Here is an 18,087-nt window from a genome sequence, read left to right as displayed (position 1 = left end):
TATTTAAACTCTAATTGGAAAAATGTTTTTACACCAGCACACCCTTACCTCCTCCAGAGAATTACTACTTGGTGCACAGCCTAGAGAGTCGGCACTCTCCACACAGTCCGGTCAAAATATTTCAGCCAGCACAAGTAAAGTGCAAGCAGGGCTTAGCCCCTGCGTGTTTATTCAAAAAGCTTTTTGAATAAACACGCAGGGGCTAAGCCCTGCTTGCATTTTACTTGTTGTGCTGGCTGAAATATTTTGACCGGATTTATATAAACTCTAACAAATCTGCTAGGGAAAAAAATGTATTAGGCCTGACAACCAAAATCTGACCCAGACTCCTTTGTGAAATGAGAAGAGAGGTTTGCAGAGAGAGGGATAGATGTGGCTGACTTTAATGTTTTATAAAGGTAACAATATTTTTAATTGATATTTATAGATATTATTTCCATGAGAGGAAGCTTATACTAAATTATCCCATCTTGTACCTTGTTAATGTAAAACATACAAGTCAGGACCTATGCAACAATTTCACACATAAGAAGCATTTAAGTTAGGGAGATACCTTGCTTATTGGTATGCAAAGCAGAATGAAAGAAGTCCCTAGCATATGACCAGTAATAACCAAATTGGAAACAAAAAGGGCTAATCTCAGGAAAAATTTGATAGCCTGCATAAATTATAATTAAACAAGTCAGAATAAGTCCCTATCCCCATTTGGCTGAATACACTAGCCCACTGATCTGTTAGAGACATTAAACATTTTTTCTACAGGCAACAGGGTTCATTTCAAATCTGACCCATGTTCAACTTAAACTGGCGACACACCTTACTGATAAAATAGCACATAATAGAGTATAAGGATATTTTTGAAACATGTATGGGGGGGCTATGAAATTTGCTTTTAAAAGGAGTATTTTTACCACATCAGGGCAACTAATATGCACAAAAATGTATTTTCGCTGTCTTATAGCTTTAATGACCAAAACAAAAAAGGGTGACTTATAAAAAAGGTGGATATTTTCTTTAACAAAAAAAAGTGAAGCATAGGGTGCATACAAAGATCAGACAGCAGTCAGACTAACAATGATGGTGTTTATTAAACATTTTATTCTTCAGATTCTGATTCATCATCCTGGCTTATCTGGAAGTATCTGAGCTCATAGGTCTCTTTGTCAGATGCAACTACCCGTAGCCAGTCTCGCAAGTTGTTTTTCTTGAGATATTTCTTAGTCAGGTATTTTAGGTACCTAAAACAAAAAGCCAGACATTAGTTACAAGGCCAATCTCTACCTAATGTGTCGCGATGTATAGGGATGAACACCCAAGCATAACTATAAACATACTGAGAAGCAACAGTGTGCAATAAAGGACTCAAGTACATCCACAAGTCCTGTTGCAGTCCCTGCAATTTCCCTATATTAAAGGTGACCATACACGAGCAGATCCGCTCGCTTGGCAATGTCGCCAAGCGAGCGGATCTTCCCCCGATATCCCCACCTACGGGTGGGCGATATTGGGGAGCATTTAGGTAAAAAAAATAATAATCCGATCGTTTGGCCCTGGGGCCAAACAATCGGATTATGTGGGCGGCAATGGGGCAGTCGGATCGGGGACCGCATCAACGAGCCGATGCGGTCCCCGATCAGACCGGATTTTCTAACCTGCCGATCGAGATCTGGCCAATTTCAGGCCAGATATCGGTCGGCCAGGCCGCTCTGCTCTCCCCATACACGGGCCGATTAGCTGCCGGATCGGTCCAAGGGACAGATATCGGCAGCTATAGTCGGCCCGTGTATGGGGACCTTTAGTTGAACATAAAACCCACTTTCATTAAACGGGACCTGCCACCCTAAGAAATAATTCCAAATCTTGTTTCTTTCAGTCATTGAATTACACAATCACAGCAAGCAGGCAGGTGCCATTTTGTGGGCAGTCTCCCCAGGGCTAATCAGCCAAGATTACAATAAGTGGGTAATTTAATGACATTTGCATCTGGTCTAGTAACACACAGCAACCAATCAACATGCAGCATTTACTAGTCCCTAATTTGAAGCCAAACTGCTTGCTATGGGTTACTAGACTTGGAGCAAATTGAGACTCCATTTGTCTCACTGACAGCATAACAAAGCGGCCCATAACCAAGAAGAGCTTAACTAAATTACTTAATGTCCTAAATAAAAACCTGACGTTTTGGATAAATCGTTTAACTATTTTTCAAAATCTCGTAATACATAGAAAATTACGTACCTTTTAGAAAATTTTTTCTCAGAAGAAACTGTAATCTTGCTTTTTAAACGTCCAATATGAACAATGCTTCCGAGGTTTCCTGTTTTACCATTAACCTTTATTCTCTCTTTCAGAAACTGTTCCTGTTTTGGCAAAACAGAAAGATATAGACACTAGGGAAGGAGACCCTAGGTATTAACTAGGGAAGAGAACCCTAGTTCCAACACATGGTAAGACAGATATACTGTGAAAATTTACCAGCAGCTTAAGACACAGATCAGGCAGATATTTTAATCATTATTAACAGAGCCCACAACTGTCATTTGGTTTGCTGCTTTTTATTGTTCAAAATGCACTTTAAGTTGTAAAGAAGTCATATTTACAAATTTGTTCTACAGCATACTAAAAAAGTGTGCCTGCTTACTCAACTGGGGCATATTTATCAAAAGGCAGACAGTTTGCCAGAAAATACCTCAACAGCACTATTCACTTGTATAAGGATACACCTTTCTATCCTGAAAAATGAAGCAAATACCCTTTTCAATATGTAGAAATGCATACCATCAGAACTTTTACTCTACTGCACTGCAGATCCTAGGGATCATTTGACAAGAAACAAGACCAAGGCCCAGCACTCAATAGAACAGTACCCAGGGACAGGCATTTTCAGTGAAAGCTCTGATGTAGATTGGTGTCTAACAGCTTTTCAGCTACTAAAAACACTAAGCTGTCTCAATGCATTAGAACATTTATGCCTTTGTTAAAGAGAAAAAAAACATGCATGTCTGTGAACGGGAAAATGGGAGCTCAGTGTATTGCACATAAAAAGCCTCTCATTATTGAGCTAAAGGAATTTCCTGACACATCCACTAACTAAAGTGTATCTTTGTATATACTCTTAAAGGACTATTATCTGAAGCAAGTCTAAGCCTAATTTCTAGAGATACCATTCCACTTGTCAGAATGTGGTTTTTCAGATACATGAGAGCAGCAATGCTCAATGACTTGCATGGTAAGGGCTTCAAAAATGTGTTCCTGTTGTAACTTTATTCAGTTACAGGACTAGGCATCAGCCAAGCAACCGAAATGGTTAACTACTGAAATGCTTTTATGGCTCACTTTGCTGGGTGGTGAGCTCTAACAGTACATGATACTTAAAGGGGATATAAAGTCAAGTAACACATTTTATTGACTATTTTGTTCGCAGTTGTTTTTGAAGTACTACTCCCTATACAACTAGAGGGAGTCTAAGGGCAGGGGTACATGGGGAGTTCAGTTGGCCCACAACAAATCTTGTCGCAGGCGACTAATCTCCCCGCAGTGCCATCCCACCAGCTAGAATGTAAATCGCCGGTGGGATGGCATAAACGTCGCTGCGATGTCCTGCAGTCACCCAAAGTTGCCTGCGGGATATCCCAATGACGCGTATGCCATCCCACCGGCGATTTACATTCTAGCCAGTGGGATGACATTGCAGAAAGATTAATCACCCGCGACAACAGAGATTTGTCACGGGGCGACTAATCTCCACATGTACCCTTGCCCTAAGGGGGAATTCACAAAAGTGGAGATACCACTTTTTTTGAGTAAAAGTGGTGGAGACAACACCTACTGGATATAACTCATGCAGTGCTACATTCACCATCTGAGAGTTGAGAAATTAACTGGAATTTTATTTGATAAAGTGTGTGCTCCACCCATATTAGCCTTTATAAGAGGCAGGAGATCTCTTCTCTGAGAGGGAGTCATTAGTACAAAAGCACAGATCTTAAGACTGAATCACAAAAATGTGTGTAAAATGTTGTGTGAAAAACAAATAAAAAATATCTGTTTAAAAGAAATTCACAGAAGTGGAGGTTTGTGAATAATGTGGTAAATCAGACAATTCCATCTCCACTTTTATTTTGTCCCGTATTACCACTTTTGTGAATGTGTTCGACGTAGGACTGATTAACTCCTGCCTTGATCTTATGTAATAATCACGGCTGCCCACATCAGGAGCACCCTACTGGTGCAGGTAGCATAGCACTCACTAGAAGCATTTTTAAGCCAAAACAGTATTTCCCCCAACCAGCATGTGTTGTCTATTAGCCCCCAACTCCAGGGCAAGGAAACAATTTCTATACGATAGGTGCCCTTTAAGGCAAATGTAGGATGCAAACGAAATACAAGATGTGGGGGAACAGGTATTGACACTGGCCCAGCCACACGCCAGTGATGAAATACTTGAAATAATAAATAGAAAAGCCAATACCTGGAAAGTGCAGTTGAATGGGATATACCTAGCTTTGTGCAAATTTGATCATAAGGTGAAAACACTAGTTTATAAAACCACAACGGGAGAATTTGTTACAAGGGATTTGGTGTATTTCTGCCTACTGCTTCTATGTCCCATTCAATTGAATTGGGAACGCATGACACCACCACTACTGGGACTTTAAGACTGCGAACACTCACTTGATCATTTTCAGGACAGCAATACTAAATTTGTTGCATCATTCGTCTTAAGTTAAAGGAACAGTAACACCAAAAAAATGAAAGTGTATAAAAAGAATATATTATATACTATTGCTCTGCACTGGTAAAAGTTGTGCATTTTCTACATAAACACTACTGCAGTTATATAAATACCCTGCTGTGTAGCTATGGGGGCAGCCATTTAAATTGAAAAAAGGAGAAAAGGCACAGGTTACTAAGCAGATAACGGATAAGGAGCATAGATTCCCATTGTATTCTACACAGTTTATCTGGTATCTTCTTATGTAACCTGTGCCTTTTCTCCTTCTTTCAATTTAAATGGCTGCCCCCATGGCTATACAGCAGCTATTTCTATTAACTATAGTAGGTTGCAAACATGCAACTTTTAACCAGTGCAGGGCAACAGTACATTATATTTTAATTATTTTCAAAACATTTTTATTTTTTAGGGTTACTGTTCCTTTAAAATAGCTTAAGAATGAATTCATGTACCCCTCTGACACACGGAGTTATTTCTAACAGGACACTAGCAAATCATGAAAAACAAGATGTTGGATAACAGATCCCTGTTAATGTTGATAATTAAAATACTAAAAGCAATGTGTAATTATTGCTTAATTAGAGAATGAGTTCACAAGGGGATTTTACAATCCCAGTCTTGCAATAGCTCAGTAATTTTTTTTAACAGATTAATCATAATATAATTAAGACATGTGCCTTCCATACATTGAATAGCTGGACCATTAAATGTAAATCCAAATGAATAAAAGCTAATCATTCATTCTCTAAGGCATTTACACATATATACCTTGGCTCATAACTATTAGAACTTACAAAGTTGACAGAATCAAAGATCCCATCTTCCACTGGATGTGTGAGATCCAGGGTAAAACTCCAGGCCTTCTTTGGCTTTTTGTCTTTACTCTGCAAGAAAGAGATCAGATCAGTTAAGATGAATACATTGTCCATGTATCGGACCCCGTTTCCCCGTCACCCACACCTTCTTATATAAAATATGTTTATTTACACATAGAGTTGTACGGCTCGGACCCACAAAGGTTTAATACCCGCTGTCAACATCTCAAACTAAGCTGCATTATGGAGATAATTGTGTCACATTCGGGCACTAGAGAGCCAACATCATGTTAACATTCAAAATGATGAAATCAGTATTTATGCTCCTAATGACATGATTTTCCGTGAAATGGGGCAACACAGAGTTGTACGTTCTATTTACGTATCTGCCGGTCAATATCACATAAACCTTCTTTATACCGGAGAACTGCGCGACTGAAATAAAGCGCCCAGACAAGCTGCTCTCTGTTCGCGTTAAACTACAACACTATGGTGGCACTACTCTGAGACCGCCAGCAGATACAAAGCTTTAATGTGAAAGCAATGGAGCGCAGTGAGCAGACTGGTAGAACACACACACGCTGTCAAGACACTAACCGGCGCCATAGCTCCCACGTAAACGCTTCAAAAAGGACAGCACGTCGCTGTAAGTTGGTCTTTATATTGCAAGTGACGCGGCATGACGTACGGACGTTCGGAAGGGAGTGGTCAGCTGCAAGTTGCGTGCGTCATATCCGGGTTTGGCTGGCTAAGCATGCTAGCTGACTAATCGTTTTTGCAAGTGTGGTAGTGGGAGGCGTTACAGTGATGCTAAGGGCGCTGGCAATGGACTGTGTGGCGACAGCGCTGCTTAGTGTGCCGTGTCCAGAATGCCTAGACGCGTTACAGCTGGTCTGTAGTGGCAGACCCCCGCCATGACTATAATGACTATTTTTAAAAGTGAACACCCGGTTCTATGTCTTTTATGGCAAGAATGTTGATAGTGAGCTCCGACATTTTCTCTTCGGCCTCTGTATTTATGCGTCACAGCGCAATTGTTATGTATTATTATTGCGGTTTGTCCTGCGTCCGTGTCTTTGCTGTCGAATGGTGCAGAGAATTTTAGTTTAACATCCGATGGTCACAATCACAAGTTCGAAATCACAATGCCAAATACCCATTCATTTCCAGCTGCAGGTCTAGATGTCCGCCTTGTAGCCTATATGTTGTAGTTCAACAACAGCTAGTGAGCAGTGGGAAGGTGCCTGGAACCGAAAAAGTCATGAAGTACATTTCTTCAATGTCATTTGGCGTAGATTATGTGGGCAAACAGTTCTCTGAAATACTGAATTAGATGGAACCGCCTTCCACTCTGATAAACTTTTATGAAAAACATTGTATCATTTTTACTGGTTGGACTCCAAAATACAGAGCAAGAGGCAACTTAGGTTCCAACTGTACTTATACAAGGGTGGGCTAAGCGCTGCAAAACAACGTACAAATGAAAATATTGTCCTTAGTGTTTGAGATCCAGCTGTATGAAATGGAAAAATACCTCCCCCTATGGCATGAGCTTATTCAGTTGGGCTAATATAAAACAGTCATAAATATTTCAATATAATAATAAAACATGGTAATCTGTATTGTGTAGGGAAGTTACCCATTTATTGAGATTCAGGTGAGATAGGAAACAGACACAATTAGGAAACCTATGCAGAACACTATTTCAAGTACACATTTTGTAATGTGTACATGACTCTTTAGCTTTAATAGAATGCATAAATGCTAGAGAACCCAGGAACTACAGCTTAGGGAGCAGATAAACTTGAATTTGATTGTGGCAGGTACACCATGGGATCCCCCAAGACTTATAAAATCAATCAACTCTGCATTATGCACATATTCATATGCCTAGGTACAGCACAAAACACTTAAAGGTGAGCACTCATATCTAAATGTAACATTTAACTTTTCTGTAGGTGGTGCCACCATGTTCCTTCTTTGAGCAGGACTTATGCGCAGTAAAGGCAATCCTGTTGAGTATACTGAACATGCACCCAGCCTAAGTTCAGTAATTAAAATTGAATCCATTAGCTCATTGTCTCATATGCAGTAAGGGCCCTTACTGATTTTCTGTATTAATGCTAATGCCACATGGAAGTGTATTCTCAGCAAGCAGAAAAACGTAGGCATATGTGCCTATGCTTGAAAATACTCCTATGGTACCTGTGCCTGCACCTGAAAGTATTGAATACACTCAGGTGATTCAAGACTTTGCATTTTCAGTGGATATTGGCTACAAGTGCCTGCGCCCACACATATTCAATGCTTACAGGTGCAGGCACAGATAAAAGGGTTTTTAAGTGTAGGGGCATATTCTCAGCAAGCATTTTTGGCTTGCTGAGAATAGGCTGCGTGTGGCATTAGCCTAGGGACTTGTCACCCAGGCATAAAAAGCTATATAATAAAATTAAACATGAAACCCAAGTTCCTTTTCATATTAACACACCATACCCATTATAAAGGCATTTAAAAATCCCAGCTGTCAATCATATTCAGCACTTCCTAGATGTCACTGTACTCCTTACTTTCCCCCAATCTAATTGTGTAACCAGAGCATAGGTCTGGGCATCTGGTCCTTCTTTCTATTACATAAGCAAGATTTTGTCCTGCTGCAAAGCCTTCCTTACTAACAGTGTCCACAAAATGGCACCTGCCTGCTTGGTCTGAAGCAATATCCTTATAAAACCTTTATTCTCTTAGTTCAGTTATAGAAGATAGTTCAAATGTATTACTTCTCATACTCTCATGTAGCGGTTAGTCAAAATCTTTTTTTTTATATGCTATTTTTAATTTACATTTCTCACAGCTGTGCAAAATGGCTTATGCATTTTTTTCCCATTGTAGTGGAGAACAAAGTTCAAGACTCTTGGACTGGTGACTAAATACCCAATTCCTACCAAAAGCTCGTTTTACCAAATGTAAAGATGGCCAAAAATATAGCAATTGTAGGCAGTTTACTACCAAAATATCAATGTGTTAAGTCAGATGCTCCCACAAAAAGTCCAACTGTCCTCCTCTCAACAAAGACAATCATTCAGATCTAATAAGAAAATGCAGCCTTATTCAGATTTACTCATGCAGGTCACCAACAAAAGGTGCAGATCAGGGCTAACTGAAGACATGCTGGTCTTAACAGTGGCCGATATGCAGCTGCTTCTTTAGCTGAAAAGTTTTAGCCTCCCAAAGTATCACTTAAATAGCCAATCCTTTCCAAGCAGCTTTTATTCTCAAAGACTTAGAACTGAAGGGGCACCATACATATCATATTTATATGTGGGGACTGAAATATGTTCAATCTATGGGGGTAGCTATGGAAAATAATTATAATCCAGCAAGATTTGGAAATGAGATGCTTAACTGTTACATCACACCACAAGCATTCTATGCCCTACAAATTTAGTCATTAGAAAGTCTTTCATAAAAGGTGGAATGGGGGGAAAAAAAAAAAATAAAGATACACATCTGAAATCACCTATGCTTTATTGATATCTTAACTTTGTTCAATCCACAATTTTATAGCCTAGTAACAATCTTTAAACTTTACATTTTGATTAACGGATCAGTTTAACTTAACAGTGAAATGCAAAATATACATGGTTTCAAATTCTTGTTCTGTACAACTTGAGATGGCAGAATACAATACACAAACCTAACATAATAGGTTTTATGACTATTAATCCCTTGAAGCTTTTAAAACTGGATACTTAAGTATTAACACTTCCTAGCCAAGTAATTTGTGTAGTGCTAGTAGGTTTCAAAATGAAACACGGACCCAACTCTTTATAGGTCAACCTAAGCTTGCTTAGTTTACTTTTACACTGGTTATTTGCAGTGGTCTTTTTAAGAGCATGCTCAGAAGAAAAGTTAAATAAGTGCTAGAATTAAAGACTTATTGTAGTCAAAAATATGCATCACCTACCAAAAAAAAAAAAAAACCCACAATGCTCAAACCCAGGGCCATTTTGGCATTTTTAGGTAAAAAGCCACAAATGGAAGCCATCAAGTACTTCTGCACCTCTCTATTCAAGACACTATTCCACCATCTGTAACTAAGTGGGGGGTGTTTGCCATGAACATTTACAGCACACACTAAAAGCAGGTGATGTGGGGAATAATGTCTGACAATAGATTAATTAGAATTACTTATTGCTTGATACTTGAACCAAACACATGCCTTATGCAGTCCCCCTAGACAGACCAAAGGGCCCCCAATGTTTTGCTGTTGGACAATAGAACCTATCACCTTGAGACAAAGATGACAATGTTAGGAGAATTTCTAAGGACTGCTACTGCCAAGGACTGACTGCTAGATGCCAAGGATCTATTTAGGAAGCACTAATACGAACACATGCTAATTTCTATATATATATATATAAGAAAGACTGTAGGAGTTCCTCCAATCTTAATGGTGCAAGATCAAACAAGGAATGTAGTTATGTTCCACAATCCTTTTGATAAACCAAACATCTCATGAAATCTAAGATTAATTTGTGGGGTGGTATTTCAACATGGCAGACTATTGGGACAAAGGCTTCAACCCTTCAATTCTGCATATTGTGGGGACAAGCTTTTTTTTCTTTACAATGACCGTAGCAAATTAATTTCCACTTAGTGTAGTCAGAAGCCACTGTTTCTCAGTTGAGGTGTTCTATACTAAGAGGGATTTAATAACCAGCATTTTTAATAAGACACACACAAGCAGTTATCTGGTTCCTTTAGAATAAGGATGGGTAGGACAACTACTTCAGAACACCTTACACTGCACATTCTAAAGTGAATTTACAGAACAGCAGAATTGATGTTAGCTACGAAAGTTTACAGTCCTTGAAACCAATCTTGATATTACCAGCTCAAGCAACGAGGAGAGAAATTTTGCAGCAAGCCAGGAAGTCCATATTTAGAGATATTAAACACACATTTCAGTTTTCCAAAATGTCTAATAAAGTTCAGCAAAAAGTACTTCTGCCATATAGTGTCATTAAAATCATTTTCAGAGTTATGCACTTTGCTGCAAAGTTAAGTACTGGAAGCATTTCAAACAAATCCCTCGAAAGGTCTTTATTTGGTTCTAATATTTCAAGAGAAATACGATAAAAGAAAAGAAGCAACTGAACTGCATTTTTCTATTTTTATTATTTTTTTAGTCTGATGACAAAGGCCTCGAGTGAAAATCTGTAGCAGTAACACTCATTTGTGCCACAAATGCCTGCTGTGTAGTATCACCCAACATACAGATTGCCTGTCTAGACTGTAGGCAGGCTTTGACACCATTTTATAAGTTTACAATATGCAAGCCAATGCATTGGCATAGGAGAGTACAGAGGTAATACAAATTAGTTGCACATGGCCACCAGGACTAACTTTTTCTTTTAATATGGAGGGGCTGGGAAAGTGGCAAATCAACTGGCATTTTAAAAGAAAAAAAAAAAAAAAAAATTCACTCAGTAGTCCAAAGATCTTCCACACTGAGATTTGAACCATAGCCAAACATGCATAAGATTTAAACTTGCTCCTTAAGTTAATATCCAATAATTCTAGGTCTTCTTATTTTCTTTACATATAAGTAAAGGTATACCAAGGTGTTTTTGTTTTTAATAGGACAGCCCAGTTGAACTACCTTTGAATTCTAGGTGCTATTTACAGATTAAACCAAAGGCCTAATTAAAGGACATCTGTTTAATCATGATGCATACAGTTTAGATGCTTTATATGTTTAGTTGGACCCTCAAAATAAGCACCAATAGAAATATGAAAGGTAACAACCAAAGCATTAACAAAATTTAAAACTGCAGTGAAATTGAAGGTTGCCAGTTGACTTGAACAACCAAATTTAGAAACCAGCAGTAATTGCAAAACAAGTCAAAAGGAAATGAGGTCATTTGTGAAGGCCATAGCTTTGGTGACAATCAGAACCAAATTTAAGATCTGTGGTTATCTTGACCTGAGCAGATTGCTCCAGCCTGGGGGATCCCTGTTTATTTAGTCATTGCCTTGAGGGCTACAGCACATTCTTCATTCATTGCAGTCAAGACTGTGACCTAAGTGGAAAAAAAGAGAAAAAGGTATACAATTTAAATTATCTAGACTGGCACACCTCAATAGTAGCATTTTGAGAAAAGCTTATTGCCATTATCAAAAGTTTAAATCACAAAGGGAACCTAGATACAAAAGCCCCAACACTTTCCTTACATTTTTCTTAAAAAAAATTATATCTATATATCATAGCTGGTGTGTGCCTTTTTGGAATAATCAACCATGTAGGAAAATGTACTGTGCTTGCTAAGAATCCCAAAGCAATACAATGCATGTAGGGGGCAATATGTCAGAAAAAGGGGGATGAACAACCTGTGCGCCATAGCTTTTAAATAAACTATGAAAAGACCATTTAGTCATGTAAACAAAATTCTTAACAATTAAAAATCAGTGGCCATAACTGATTTTGGGTAATGGCACCCAAGTATATTTTAATGTCAAAATTAAAAGATTTACCAAGATCTCCTCTCCTCCATCATGTTTCATCAGTATTTCCCTTCCCAAATCTCCCTCTGGCATCTTCAGATCCTCACGAACATCACCACTATCACTCAGAAGGGACAGGTAATTATCATTAATACCAATCAGCTAAAGGAAAAAAAGATACAAAGACATGTTTAAGGCAGAGGAAAAAAAAAAAAAAAAAGACATACCACATTATGCCAATAAACTGGTTTTATGCTCAGCTATATTTTACTAAGCTATCATCTCCTAAAATTAAATACGACCCCCACTCTTTATTATTGTTTAGCAGTATGCATGTGCTCTCCATGTTAGCAGTCTTTATAAGAGGAAAAAATGCAGCATTAAAACATTCGTAAATAAGGAAAAATTGTTTAACAGTTTTTTATTTTCTATTTCAAAATTGCTTATAAACTTAAGAGCTCAGAAAAGCACTAAGTAAGCACTGCATTTATGTCCCCTTATGTATGTATGTATGCATGCAATTGAATTCAGTGGAAAGGGAGGTAACTTAAGTATATTTCCATGGACCAGTGCTAGGGGGTGGCATCCCTCACACAAAATAAGAAGTGTATCTATTAACACTGGAGACGAGCCATCACTGGTGATGTTGCCCATAGCAACCAATCAGATCTTTGCTTTTGGTTCTCAACCTCTAGGATTTGCCAAATCTCATCAGTTGCTATGGGCAACATCACTTGTGACATTTGTCTCCAATTTTAATAAATACTTCCCTAGATTTGTGCATGACAAAAGTTGGTAAGCCAGAGTTGGTAAGCCAGTCTACTGAGCATGTGCAACTCTGTCCATGCAGGGGGCTCCTGGAAAGTAAAATAAACTTTGTTAAATTGACTGGGGTGCAAAAAGGCGGGAAATCAGCAGCCCTTGTCCTCTGATGCTAAGCAACCAGTCTAGACAAATACCCTGTGGACCTGGACACACAATGCCACTCTGGGTGCTTGCAGGCAATTTTAGCAAATATGCCCTGAATTAGTTGTTTCCATCTGTTCTGGTACACAATTTTATGTAGAATGAGAATTCTAATAGTGGCAAGTATGTGCATAAAGATACCCAAAGACTGATCTACACCAGAGAGCAAACACAGATTTTAGGCACAAAAACACTGAACATTGAATTTTGAAATTTAGGTTCAAAATTGTCTCATATTTGCTGCTTTAGCAGAGTTCTGCTAGTCAGATTTTACTTATTGGGTGGTCACCTGCATGTTAACTTTGTATACTTAAAACTCAAAATAAATACACCCTCTCTGCTTTGGTTACAGGTTTTTACAGAAAGTTGGTGAAACATCTTTCTATAGGCAATGTTAGAAGGGTTCAGTGACCCCCCTGCTTTGGTAGCTATCTGAATCGGTCAGACAAAATGTTGACAACTAATTTTCAACTAAAAATTTAGTGCACACACAAATTAGAAATATGCTTAAAGTTGCATATTCTAGCAAAACTGCTTGTCTTTCTTAATACAAAGACAAAAAGTTATATAGCACTATTTAATTGACTTTCTACATCATTTACTAACCTTTCCAATTTTTTATCTCCACAGGCTATGAAATTAAGAAAATATCCAGTGAAGAGAAGGACTACCAAATACATGGTACACAGAAAGCTTAGTTGCCGACCATGTTTGAAATATACTTTTGGGGAGGATAAATGTAAGTTGAAACTGATAAAACATCTTGCGGAGTTGCCTTTACCTTAAAGGTAATGTCAGAAACCTAAAAAAAACATTTGAACACATACAGCCACAAATATTTGATGCCTGCTGTGATTGGCATTGTTTGGGACACCAAAAAAATACAAGAGCACTTTCAGGTGCCTCTTGCATGGTATATGACTGCATGGGCAAGAAGAAATCCTGTCCTACATTACCCTAATTCTGCCAGACTGACAGATGACCTATAGGTTGAGAGGTCTGCCTCGGAGGTGGTTTCTCAAAGGAAAAAATTAGCTTCAATCTGTGGCAACTTGTGGGCAATGCCTAATTTTAGGGATAAAGCCACCTAATCTGTCAACAACTTTATTGCCGTCAACTAGAATTTAATCAACTCTAAAAGGATGGTATTTGAGGCAGTCAAACCATTTATGTGGTTACTGAAGTCAGTTTTGCAGAAAAAAAATGGAAGCTGTCAACATTGACATGCTGTTTGCCAGCTCAGACAAGACATTGAGTGGATGAACAATGTAAAACCAACCTTTATGCTTATCTCTTAAGTCACAGCCAATTTTAAATTACATCCGTCCAATGTTAGGAATGCTCTGCATATACATGTCCACCACTAACGAAGTATATAGCTCATTTTTACTCAACTTACTTGGTAATCACATCTTTTAATATTTGGAACATCCATGTTGTGGGTAGAAGGACAAATATCTTCATACTTCTTACCAGTAAAGATATCAATACCAACCAGGTGGACCTAAAAAAATATTGGAGCAGATAAGAACACACTAAGAACAAGCATTTTAAAAGGTTGCACCCTTATCTGTCCCCAGATGTGGGAAAAGCAGCTGTAACAATTGACATGCATTAGTCTGACTGGTGCCTTTTGTTAAAGTTATACTGACACAAACATCCATAGCAATGTGACCGTATTTTTGGGGAGGTATCTACAAAATGTTTCTTTTAAATGACCCCAGCCAGTGGTACTCACAGATCAGGAAGGGTCATAGAACTACGAACATTACATTGTTTCCTCTGGTCACACTGGCCCAAGGGCAGTATAATTCCTCTATAGGCCCACCTATGTCATATGCCACCCAAGGTGTGTAATGCTGAGTGGGGGGGGGGGGGCAGGGGGGCATTTTTAAAAACAAAAGCTGTTGCCTTAACCTGCCAAGTAACAGGAACACCATTCTATGAATTTTATAGGTAGGCGTTAGTATCTTTAGGACCATCTTATTGAGTTTGGTTAGTTTCACTTGTATGCAAAATCCTTACTGACCACTTATTACAGTTCGCTGGTCTGTACCATGCACCACAAAGCATCCACTAGGATTGAAATATTTAAATAGATTTTTAGCAGCTTCATAGCAGTTTTTCCCCCATGCACCCATTTCTACAGCTTTGGATATATAATATGTCCTAGTTTAACTAGGAGGTAGCAGAAAATGTAACAATGGTGTTTTTCCTAATGCATTTTTGTACATATTTTAGACTTCTAGTTAAACACTATACTACTTCATCCAACCTCAAAACATGACACCACCCGCCCCCAAACAATTGGATTTTCAATACGGTTACCCCAAAGGAGTTAATAAGCCTAACTTATAGTTGAGGTTGTAAAACTATGAATACAGCTAGAATTTTGCATTGGACTATTTTTCAGTTGAAACCGACTAATCAGATTTTCCCAGCATGCCAAATGTACAACATTGTACAGCAAACAATGATTAACATTGGCACAGAATTTACCTTGGCATGACCGTGTTTGCCAGTCTTGGAAGTTGACATTTCAACAATCTTACAGGGACGTCCTTTCAGAACCACAAACCCATTCTTGCGCAGAGCAGAGCACTGCATGGGGAAAGTAGAGGAAGCCCCAGCATCTCCACTGGTGAAATCTATATCATCTGCCATGTTGCTGGGTGTCTACCAGTACTGCAGAGATAAGAAGCTTTTTAACATTACAGGATACAGACTTGATATTTAAAGGCAATCTAAATACACAGGGAACACAGAATACAGAGTACAGTTGCACCTTGGGTGGAACAGCTGTACTTCTAACAGCAGCTACTTGGCAGGTCTGACATCCCTGACACTGCTGGATGAAGGCGCAGGCATGTAGTGCTGCAGCTCCCACCTATATGAAGCTTTTATGGTATGGCATGTAGACCAATGGGCGGATGAAGAATGCCTTCCCTATGTCAGATGTTTAACTCACAGCATCTGGAATTTAAGTCGAACAACTGGAAGGCCGCAAGTCTGAGAACTGCGCCCCAAGGCGTTAATTCCCCTGCCTGCAGCTTTGCACTTGGGCCGATCTACATTTCTTGCCGCTTCCATAGCTGCCACAGGGAAGTCGGGGTGAATTTCCCAATAGCGCCGTTTTGGCACAAGGTACGGAACATGCCGCCCATCCACGTGTCTGTGCCGCTACCCCTTCCCCTGGAACCCGCGCTGCCGCTCCCGCCCAACAGCCCCGCACTGGCACCGAGCCCCGCACTGGCACCTCCACCGAGCCCCGCACTGGCACCTCCACCGAGCCCCGCACTGGCACCTCCACCGAGCCCCGCACTGGCACCTCCACCGAGCCCCGCACTGGCACCTCCACCGAGCCCCGCACTGGCACCGCTACTCTGCTGAATCATCCCTACGCGCAAAAGCAACACAAACTTCTGCCAGACTGCCACCCGGCTGTACAAAGCACACTACCTCCCCAACTACACAGGCACAAAGGCCGTGTCAGCTACACAAGCCAAGTAAGGCGAAGAGGCAACACCGCTTGCCGCACCCAACTCACGCATTTCTATCAGTCCCAGCACTCCCATCCCAGGCTTAGCCATTCACTAGGCGCCGAGTTACAGCATGGCGCGCCTAGGCCTCTAGCCCACCAGAGTGAGGCGCCAACTCCACGCCCGAGCCGGCCTCACCCTCTGTGCCTGCCCGCGCCTATGTTGCCTGCGACCTACGGCCTTTCGCGGACACTTTAACACAAATACAGCTGCCTACATACATTACTAGGGACTGAACCATGTACGTGAGGAACCAAGCGCTATGCTTACCCTTCCTTACCTTCCAACAAAAAAAAAGGACAGTCACTGCGCAAACGCGCCCAATTTCACTGCGGCAGCCCGGGAGAGGAGGGGCCAATTGAAGCTTCTCCCAGAACGGCCCCTCTACTTCCGGATAACTTAGAGGCGTGGGCTTCAGCGGAGAAGTGGGCATGCTCAGAAAGGCAGGCCGCAGAAGAAAATAGATCCGGCGCGGAGTTACCCATGACGGCTAATATTCTGGAGCCGCCTTTTCCGATAGTTACGTCATCTTTTTTAGGCAAAAAGAGCGTCACAGTGGGAGGAGGCAATCGAGATGGGAAAACAAACTGATCAGTTTAGGTTAGGGTGCATGCAGGGAGCTGGTTCGGCTCGGCGGTAGAATGTAAAAGAGGCAGGAGATCACGGAAGCAAAATGAATTACTTATTAAAAAGGCCGTGTGATCATTTCGCGAAGTTGAGCCGCAACTTCTCTGTTTAGTTGAGCGTGTGCTGAGAGGTGCTGGGAGTAGCTGGGCCGGTGACGTAGCTGATACGCAAAATGTAAAGGGCTTGTATTTAATTGAAATGTGTAGCTGTTGGGCAGTGTGGGGCCATAAATCTTTGCAGGGCTGTATCCAACCCAAAAATACAAAATGAGTTCTCTATCGTGGTGCTGCAGGGTACAATGTATTTTGTTAAAAGATAAGGAAAGAGTGGGGTGCTACTATGTTAGACCCCCCTCTCCCCCCAGTGATTATAATCACTTAATTAAGAGCCCTGATTGGCACTCCTGATTAAATATGCATCAGTCTGGATAACTGTTCTAGATCTGATCTAGAGCATATCAAATTGGTTATCTGTAGTAATGCATGTGTAGGGACCCATTGGGTTAAGTTCCCCTAAAGCTTTAATTGCCTACGTCTTCCTGATTTGCACTGTTACTAGCCCTTTGTATCAGCTTACAGTTTTACCTTATACTTTATTGGTCTATGTCAGTGCTGTCCAACTTCTGTTGTACCGAGGGCCGGAATTTTTCCGACCTACGTAGTGGAGGGCCGATAATGGAAGCCAGTTTTGACCACTCCCCTTTTTGAAACTGCACCCACTTGAAACCACACCCATGTTATCACATGACCATACCCATATTAATTGTTGTAGTACAGCAAAAACCTGCCATAATCTGCCTGCCCTACCCTGCCTTTGTGTGTGCCATACTCTGCCTTCCCTACCCTGCCTGTGTGTGCCATACTCTGCCTTCCCTACCCTGCCTGTGTGTGCCATACTCTGCCTG

At 40.3% G+C, this 18,087-nt stretch overlaps 2 protein-coding genes across 5 annotated transcripts; both read right to left on the bottom strand.

Annotated features, from left to right (window-relative positions):
* Positions 1-368: 368 nt before the first annotated feature.
* rpl22l1 (ribosomal protein L22 like 1) lies at positions 369-6,165 on the bottom strand. The gene is made up of 4 exons (NM_001011427.1): positions 6,148-6,165; positions 5,530-5,619; positions 2,239-2,360; positions 369-1,238 (listed from the first exon to the last, which is right to left on the bottom strand). The coding sequence occupies exons 1-4, from the start codon at positions 6,154-6,156 to the stop codon at positions 1,097-1,099; spliced, it is 363 nt and encodes a 120-aa protein (NP_001011427.1). The 5' UTR covers positions 6,157-6,165; the 3' UTR covers positions 369-1,096.
* A 2,884-nt stretch (positions 6,166-9,049) lies between these two features.
* eif5a (eukaryotic translation initiation factor 5A) lies at positions 9,050-16,945 on the bottom strand. 4 transcript variants are annotated; one of them, XM_012962865.2, is made up of 5 exons: positions 16,837-16,945; positions 15,517-15,702; positions 14,417-14,521; positions 12,082-12,213; positions 9,056-11,630 (listed from the first exon to the last, which is right to left on the bottom strand). In XM_012962865.2, exons 2-5 carry the CDS (start codon positions 15,679-15,681, stop codon positions 11,568-11,570), a joined length of 465 nt encoding a protein of 154 aa, XP_012818319.1. In that variant the 5' UTR covers positions 15,682-15,702; positions 16,837-16,945; the 3' UTR covers positions 9,056-11,567.
* Positions 16,946-18,087: the final 1,142 nt, after the last annotated feature.

The sequence above is a fragment of the Xenopus tropicalis genome, chromosome 5, assembly GCF_000004195.4.
Source record: "Xenopus tropicalis strain Nigerian chromosome 5, UCB_Xtro_10.0, whole genome shotgun sequence".
Taxonomy (NCBI): Eukaryota; Metazoa; Chordata; class Amphibia; order Anura; family Pipidae; genus Xenopus; species Xenopus tropicalis.
This window is presented reverse-complemented; position numbering and strand designations above follow the sequence as displayed.

What these genes read in the sequence shown, in the direction of transcription:
- rpl22l1 (NM_001011427.1), bottom strand. An exon ending in TCTTTGATTCTGTCAACTTT is followed by an intron (nt 2,361 to 5,529) that starts GTAAGTTCTAAT and finishes TTGCCAAAACAG; the next exon opens with GAACAGTTTCTGAAAGAGAG. An exon ending in GAGAAAAAATTTTCTAAAAG is followed by an intron (nt 1,239 to 2,238) that starts GTACGTAATTTT and finishes TTTTTGTTTTAG; the next exon opens with GTACCTAAAATACCTGACTA.
- eif5a (XM_012962865.2), bottom strand. Translation starts at nt 15,681, where the DNA reads ATGGCAGATGATATAGATTTCACCAGTGGAGATGCTGGGGCTTCCTCT. An exon ending in GCAAACACGGTCATGCCAAG is followed by an intron (nt 14,522 to 15,516) that starts GTAAATTCTGTG and finishes ATATTTTTTTAG; the next exon opens with GTCCACCTGGTTGGTATTGA. An exon ending in TTAAAAGATGTGATTACCAA is followed by an intron (nt 12,214 to 14,416) that starts GTAAGTTGAGTA and finishes TTTTTCCTTTAG; the next exon opens with CTGATTGGTATTAATGATAA.